Source organism: Corylus avellana, chromosome ca3 (genome assembly GCF_901000735.1).
Source record: "Corylus avellana chromosome ca3, CavTom2PMs-1.0".
In the NCBI taxonomy this organism is placed as follows: Eukaryota; Viridiplantae; Streptophyta; class Magnoliopsida; order Fagales; family Betulaceae; genus Corylus; species Corylus avellana.
The window spans coordinates 5,352,177-5,360,948 of NC_081543.1; the positions used below are offsets into that span (position 1 = coordinate 5,352,177).

Consider the following 8,772-nt stretch of genomic DNA (forward strand, 5'->3'; position numbering starts at 1 on the left):
ACTGTAGCTAGAACAGTACCGTTCCAGCTATAGTGCTGAACCTCCCCTTGCCAAACGTAGCTTATATGTCTTCTATCCTTTTATTTTAGAGAGCAACCTCATGATGTTGTGCATGAACCATGTACAGATAGATAGGTGCATGCAACTTAATTTGGGCTACTGTGGAAGCACGCGCCAAATCATTCCCTTCCAAATGCACCAAATTGTTCCACGAGGAAATCTACATGCACACAATTGCCTATCTTTTTTGTTTTTCATATGCCAAGGAATCTGATTAAAAAATGAATCAATGCAAAACCAGTCACATTAGTCATCCTCATCATGAAAAAAGAGCCCCATTTGCTGGCCATCTTTATTGATCCCGGGCTGTTGATCAGTTTATAAGTGTGAGGGAAAGCCCCACCTCTTGAACTAACTTTTGGAGTTGAGAGAGGCCTAAGACCGTGTTGTGACAAATGCAAATTCCAAGATCACCAAAGAAGTAGAAAAGTGCAGAATAGAAAAATAACACAACCACACAAGACACTAAGATTTAAGTGGTTCAGCTTAACAAGCCTACATCCACTGGCGGAGACGATCCAGGAGAAATTCACTAACAAAAAGTGAAGTACAAAGAGTAGTACAAACAAAACCACTCAAACCCAAAAGCCCCAATACACCCCAATCTCATTCAAAAGAGAATTAGATACAAAAGAGAAAAATATTCTCTAAAATTCTCTAAGCATTTCAGCACTCCAAAAATGAGATCAAAATGAAGAAAAATGGTGCATCTTCTTCTCCCTACGGCACAAGCCTTTCTCTCTCTCTCGGCAGTTTTTTCTTTTCTTCTTTCTCTCTTTTTCTTGCTAAAGTAGCTGTTGCCCTCTCCTTGACCGAATGGCTTCCAATAAAACAACAAACAAAGCCTGTTCACAAAGCTTCTAGAAGAAGCTCAATCAATGGAGAGCAAAGAGAGACGTGCGGGAGAAAAAAAAAAAACAAGTCAACAAGTATGGGATGCCATACTATTGTGGGGCCCACGGTAAGGTTTATGAAAATTCAAGTCACATAATCTGACAGACCGCTTAACACACATTTATGTTAACAACAATTTCCATTTTGGAAGGAACATGAATATTCATTACTAACAATAAGATCAGTCGATTTTTTTTTTTTAATTATTATTATTATTAATAGGAGGGAAACCGAGAAAAATGGAAGAACAAATAAAAAACACAATTTACAAAAGAGAGTGTTTGCCACTCTTAATTCTAAAAGGAAAAAAAAAAAATTAATTATCTGGAATGCTCACTACAAACACCTAGTAGGAAACGAGCTATTTAACAACTGAGTGTGCCTGAAAATGGACACATCAGTCCAAAACGAAATAGAAGAGATTTGATAATGACAATCACCAATAATTGGAGCACACGGTCAATTTAAGAATATGCGACCTTAAGAAGTTGAGAGCTAGAATGGTGAGGAGGGAGACCTTAATGCTGTTAAACTAATAAATGCAGACACGCATTCTGCAGATAAGAAGAAGACGTGATGTATATCAACAAACACATTCAAAAGAAAAGTGATTCAAATTCAAATACAAGAACAGAATCTCAAGAGAGCCTTCGGATATATGTACGTGTGATTTTATATAACATTGATAGATAGCATAATAGCAAATGTACATAATTTGATTAGGATACTTCAACTATATATATATATATATATATATATATATATATATATAGCTTTAATAATTCTATAACTTTCGAACCAATTGATGCAGCATAGGATTGAGGTGAACAAGAAAAACAGCAAGTAGAAGGGATAAATATTTTTAAGATTGTGAGATTATCACAAAAATTTAAGAAATCTTCTTAAAAACTAGAGCCTAGCTATTTAGGGTTTAAGGAAAAAACACAAAGAAACTCAACTTTGAGTATTCTTATTTAATTAACAAAACTTAATAATAATCATAAATTAAATTGTTAAAGGCTATAAACATATATTTATAGCCCAAAACTCATAGTCCTAAGATAACAATGAAATAAAGTTAATTTAGAAGTTTACAAAAGACACTAAACCAAAAAAAAGAAACTTACTTCAAATAAAAACTGAAGATAAAATACAATAAACAACTAACAAAGAAATCTAATAAAAAACTAAAAGATAATATTAGATAAGATAAGATAAGATACATCACCAATCCGTCGAACTTCGTTACATCATGTGTCATGTGGTAGCTGTCTGTTTCTCAAGTTTGTTTGTTTTCCCAGTTACTGTCAATCTTGATATCATCAAGGTTCAGTAACGTGACCGGGAATGGCATGGAAATTTAATTTGTCGGTTTTATTATTTTCCAATATCGGCCAGGCCGGTGGTCTATTTTTTTATTTATTTTTATTTTTAAAAAATTTTGTCCAAGAATAAATTATAATTAATTGATAGCAGCACTATGGCAGGAGAAAGCAACAATTGCGCATATATATATCGATGACCCATCTGGAGAAGAAGGTGGAATCACAAATACTCACTTATGTTTATGAAAACTCCAATGGCTTTTCTTCAATGGCTGAAGGAAAGCTTCCAACCCATCTCTCTCTTGGCTTCCATTTTCCTGGTTGTGTTGCTGAGGTTTTTACTGAAGAAGAAGTCAAGAAAAGGAAAACCCATTAATCTCCTACCAAGCCCTCCAAAGCTTCCCATAATTGGTAACCTTCACCAGCTAGGCAACATGCCTCATCTGTCCCTCCACCGCCTGGCAGAGAAGTTTGGACCAATCATGTTCTTACAACTTGGCGAGATTCCAACGGTGGTGATTTCATCAGCCACACTAGCCAGGGAAGCACTGAAAACCCATGATCTCGCACTATCAAGCCGCCCGCGAATCTTCTCAGCCCAGCACCTCTTTTATGATTGTACCGATGTTGCCTTCTCCCCCTACGGTGCTTATTGGAGGCATATTCGAAAAATATGCATACTTGAGCTGCTGAGCGCCAAAAGAGTTCAATCCTTCAGCCTTGTTAGAGAAGAAGAAGTAGCTCGTTTGGTCCGTCGAGTTGCAGAGTCGTATCCTGGCACCACCAATCTTTCCAAGATTCTTGGACTATACGCAAATGATGTCCTTTGCAGGGTTGCATTTGGAAGGGACTTCTCAGGAGGAGGAGAATATGATCGCCATGGCTTCCAAAAGATGCTGGAGGAGTTTCAAGTATTGCTTGGAGGATTTAGCGTCGGAGATTTCTTCCCATCCATGGAATTTATACACACCTTAACAGGCATGAAATCCAGACTCCAGAACACCTTTCGACGCTTTGATCAACTTTTTGACCAGTTGCTTGCTGAACATGAAAAACGCAAGAGAGAAACAGAGGTGCAGAAGGACCTTGTGGATGTGTTACTCGACATACAGAAGGATGGATCTGATGATCAAACGTCTCTCACCATGGATAATATAAAGGCTGTCATCTTGGTCAGTGAATACTTTCACTTAATTTACTTCACTTTTACCATAAAGATTAGTTGTTGGCTAAGTAGACGGATGGGTTTAAGGTTTTTCTACTTTTATATATATATATATATATATATATATATATGAACTTTATAGAATCAAGATCAAAGCCTTTTTGATGGTTACATATTTTTTTTTATATTTTTGATTGTGTACAATACTCTTATTTATAGAGAAAAAGTATGAATGTTAGAAGTCTTTTATATTTTTATATTAACAACAATAAAATTAATTTATTATTTGTAACTCTTGTCTTTTTGAGTTATTGTAATTCTTAATTCTTGAATTTTTTGTCTCTTGAATTATTATAATTCTTGTCTCAATAATATATATATATATGAATTTTTTGTCTCTTGAATTATTATAATTCTTGTCTCAATAATATATATATATAAGAGACAATATATATATAGGCACATCGCCCAACCATATTAAATCTGTGTTTCACTATTAATCTCTTTCTTTTTTATTTTATGTTATTTATTATTGTTATGCACTATTAATGCAATTGCTGCCACTACAGGACATGTTTGCTGCAGGAACTGATACAACGTTCATCACCCTAGACTGGGGAATGACAGAGCTCATCATGAACCCAAAAGCCATGGAAAAAGCACAAGCAGAAGTCCGAAGCATCGTCGGAGAGAGAAGAGTTGTTTTAGAGAGTGATCTGCCTCAGCTGCAGTACATGAAAGCTATCATCAAAGAGATATTTCGGCTGCATCCTCCTGCTCCAGTACTAGTCCCTAGAGAATCCATGGAAGATGTGGACATTGATGGGTACAAAATTCCAGCCAAGACACGTTTTTTTGTCAACGCCTGGGCAATAGGGAGAGATCCGGAAGCTTGGGAAAACCCAGATAGATTTGAGCCAGAAAGATTTATGGGTAGCTCTATCGACTTCAAGGGTCAGCATTTCGAGCTGATACCATTTGGCGCCGGTAGAAGAATCTGCCCAGGTATCACATTTGGAACAGCAAGTGTGGAGCTGGCTCTTGCTCAACTTCTCCACAGCTTTGACTGGGAGCTTCCCTCTGGTACTAGAGCCAAGGATTTGGATATGACACAGGTTTTCGGCATCACAATGCACAGAATTGAAAATCTACTTGTCATTGCCAAACCACGGTTCCCGTAGGCCAGCAATGCAAATCATAATCTACAAAATTTAGTAATCCAACTAGCTCTGATTCATCTCATGTACGAAGAAAAAGGAGAAACAGAGTGCACTCTGCCAGATAGAATATTTGTATGACTGTTTCCGGATTCAATAATTCAGAGCAAGTATATCAATAGCTATCCCACGGACTTTAAGTATTTTGGAATAAAAAACATCTAATGATTTTGTTGCGCCAAAAACCAAAATTACACCAAGATTGACGTGATTTCTTTAATGTGGGGGAGACCCACGTACGTACAGGACTTCTCTCTCTAGCGCCACTACTACGAAAAAACCCAAGAATCAAGAAGTGCAGCGCTCCTTCTCTGATCGTATGCTCAAACTCGAAGGCTAAGTGCTTTTCCAAAATCACTTGGCTAAAAACATAGCTTCATTTGGATAAAAACACGGCTAGCCGTAATTGAACAATGCATAAATGAATTAATAAAAAAATCAATATGATTGATTTTCTCTCATATTTGGAAATAGTGATAGTGAATAAAAATTAAAAAAAAAAAAAAAAAAAAAAGAATATTTTAAATGAAATAGCCACAAACGTTCTTCTAGAAGATTGAACGTTCAGTGAATAGTTACAAAAATTATGATTTTGGACGTACGTCTCTACACTTTTGAATATGCATGATACAATTTTAAATGCATTTTCTTGACCCTATAGTCTTATTTAATCATCCCTAACCCTTAGAAACCTTAGATAGAGAGCGAGAGAGAGGATATGGAGGAGGAGAGAAAAGGTGGATCTTGAGATTTTCTCTAAAGTGAACGTAATCTCCTACTCTAATCTCGTTATTGAAGTGTTTTGGAGCATGCTATATTCTATTTACCTCCTGTATTAGTTTATAATCCTAGATTTATGTTTGGGTTGATGGATTTTAGATTCTTAAGTTGTAAGTTATGTGATATTAATGAATATTGGTTAGAAGGATTGTGGATTACGTTAATCTTATGTTATTTAGTTGCTTTCTTGTATTTAAGTATATTGTTTAGGGTTATAGTGTAGATCTTTATGCGTAGACTTTATTCATGGTTGAATTTATGATGGGTTGAGGAGTACTTGTTATGGATGGTTAAGCATTGATGAATTTTTATGTCATGTTTATGTTTAGGATAGTGTTAACTGGAAGCCTATACTAGAGACTTAGGTTGTATTAGAATGGGTTAATCTAGGACCATTTTGGAAAATGAAAGGTTTTATCAGACCAACAAACGTTCGGTGGTCTAGCCAAACGATCTGCGTCGATTGATCGACTTGATAAACGAAAGTTCAATGGCCACACAGAATGACTATTTTGTCCCCAAATTAGGGTTAAAAGTATTTTAGCTTAAATTAAGCATTGATATTAGATGCTTTCAAACATTTGAGGGTGAGAAGACTCTAAAAGGTTATTTGGAGAAGTCTTATAACCCAGCAAGTAAGTAAAATTCACACGAATACTTCTTATTGTAATTATTTTAGAATCTTAATCATGAGTATTTTATATATCAAACATTCATGTTTACGAGTTACAACTCACATGAAATATATTTTGCATAATGTGAACTCATTTTTAATGTAAATGGGCATTTGAGAGTGGAATGATGTGTTGTGTGAGTTCGTTTATGAAAGCATATGCTTAAATTGTATTGTTTAACATGGTGTTTCATGTAAGCATGATGACCATGGGCTTATATACCACTATATGGGTTATATCTTATGATCCATAGTTTACAATTTTGAGTTGCCTTGGCACCAATGGTTTATAGTGCGATTGGTGCGCGCAGCCGTGTTTGATTAATAGTTAATACAGACGAATATCATTATATATAGCTTATGTCCAGCTTTGTAGTATTTTCTTCGCAACCTAGTTTGACTCAGTAAAAAAAAAAAAAAAAAATCATGAAACATAAAACATAACTTTGTAGGTCTTCAAATTAGGTTTCCAATGCCACCAAGTTTACCTCAATCTAATATCAGAAACTTGAGATATGACCTTTTTATTATAAATGCTATGTACCTTGCATCATAGTTTATATTTTTCCCTAAACTACTTTACATGGAAGCATGAAATCCTTTCCTCCAATGAGAGCATCTCTAGCAGTAAGAGGTATTCTACCCAGTCAAAAAGCACAATTCTCTATTTTAACTACTCATTTTTTAATATAAATTCTAACATATTTTTTATTTCATTTTTTTTTTTTTCGGATTCGCAACCGCTTTTGCATCATCTTGTAAATTGCAATAGAATTGATTCATACAGCATAACTATGTGTTATTTTTATTTTTCCATTTTTAGTTTGTCAATTACATGTATGCTATTCAATTTTTTTGGGGAGTTTTAAGTGATTCAAAAAACTTGAATTTATTTCATAAATTCATGAATAGAGAAGAGAGAATAGAGAGAAACGTTGAGGGAGGGAGAGAAGAGAGAAGAGAGAGAAAAATAATGTAAAAATAATATTATATTCAACAATTTAGTGTACTAGAGTGAATAACAATATGAAGGTATTCACGGTAGCAATTAAGGTATAATAGCTAATATTAAGCTATTCTATTGGAGAAAAAAAAAAGGGACAAAAATAGCTAAATGTAGCTAATATTTGTTAGGAAATTAATCATGTTTCTCAAAACCTGTGAGATGCGAAAAATAAGAAGAATGCGGAATAACAAAGATAAGCAATCACACAGGACACAAAAATTTAAGTGGTTTGGTTTAATAAACCTACATCCATTGGCGGAGACGACCTGGAGAAAATTTACTATCAAAATATGAGAGTAATAGAGTAAGAAAATCACTCAAACCCAAAGCCCCAAATACACTCAATTTTCACTTTGCTCAAAGGAGAATAATAACAAAAAGGGTAAAACATTCTCTTTCTTGCTCTCTTTTTTTTCTCTATTGTTGGCGCACCAAACATACAAAGCAAATATTACTTTGTTGTTTTTGCTCTTACTATTGCCGCACAGCACTTGCCTTTATATAAAAGCACATGGTGGGTGCTTTTTCCAACTAAAAGTCCAACAAGGAACCCACTATCGTGTAGACAAAAAACTCTAACTCCAACTATGACAAGGAATTCCAAACCTTGTAGAACACAACAAAACCGGCTGGGTCCTACCCCCTAGGTTCAAGGCACACGTTCCTAACAATATCTCGAAGCTCATTGCTAATTAAGGAATCTTTGCGTTTTTCATCTGCTAATTTTGGGGTGGCAATATCTGTCAAGAGTCGTGTTAATTAAGGAATCCCAAATTCAAAATGAAGCAAAACTAAAACCAGTCACGTTACTGAGCCTCAGAAAAAAAAAAAAAAAAAAAAGAAACTAGCTGGGAGGGAAAACCATACATTTATGACACCCTTCTTTTATAATATCTAGTGGAGCTCAATTTGAGATCGATCACACCTTGGCAGATAGTGTAAGTGCGAGTCGTTTTGCCTTTTTCCCCAATATATATAATACAAATTTCAGCTTGTGTACAACATTATTACAAATTGTTCCACACGAGGAAATGTGTCTTTGCGTTTTTCATCTGCTAAGGAATCTGTTTTGCGGTGGAAAAATCTGCCAAGAGTCGTGTTAATTAAGGAATCCCAAATTCAAAAATGAAGCAAAACTAAAAGCAGTCACGTTGCTGAGCCTCTGAAGAACAAAGAAAGAAAGAAAGAAAAAAAAAAAAATACATGCATTTACGTACGAAGAGAGAGGACCAAATAAGAAAGGCCATGGATATATATATTTATGACACCCTTCTTTTATAATATCTAGTGGAGCTAAATTTGAGATCGATCACATCTTGACATGTAGGTTTAATACAATTTTCAGCTTGTGTACATTATGTGGGTCAAAATCATGACTGGACAAAGCCCCATTTGCCGATATATTTATGACACCCTTCTTTTATAATATCTAGTGGAGCTCAATCGATCACATCTTGACAGGTAGGTTTAATACAATTTTCAGCTTGTGTACATTATGTGGGTCAAAATCATGATTGAACAAAGCCCCATTTGCTGATCACCTTTATTCACATGCATGTTGATCACGCGGGGCAATGCATCCAAATCGGTTTTATATATATAAGAGAGGATAGAAATTAAGGAACATACTTTCTTATACAAGAGAGAACAAA

General features: G+C 35.0%; 1 protein-coding gene across 1 annotated transcript; it reads left to right on the top strand.

Moving 5' to 3' along the window:
* Positions 1-2,454: 2,454 nt before the first annotated feature.
* Positions 2,455-4,836, top strand: LOC132176073 (cytochrome P450 71AP13-like). The gene is made up of 2 exons (XM_059588193.1): positions 2,455-3,451; positions 4,014-4,836. Exons 1-2 carry the CDS (start codon positions 2,516-2,518, stop codon positions 4,623-4,625), a joined length of 1,548 nt encoding a protein of 515 aa, XP_059444176.1. The 5' UTR covers positions 2,455-2,515; the 3' UTR covers positions 4,626-4,836.
* The last annotated feature ends 3,936 nt before the right edge of the window (positions 4,837-8,772 follow it).

Coding starts and splice junctions, on each gene's coding strand:
- LOC132176073 (XM_059588193.1), top strand. CDS start 2,516: ATGTTTATGAAAACTCCAATGGCTTTTCTTCAATGGCTGAAGGAAAGC. Junction 3,452..4,013: donor ATATAAAGGCTGTCATCTTG/GTCAGTGAATAC, acceptor CTGCCACTACAG/GACATGTTTGCTGCAGGAAC.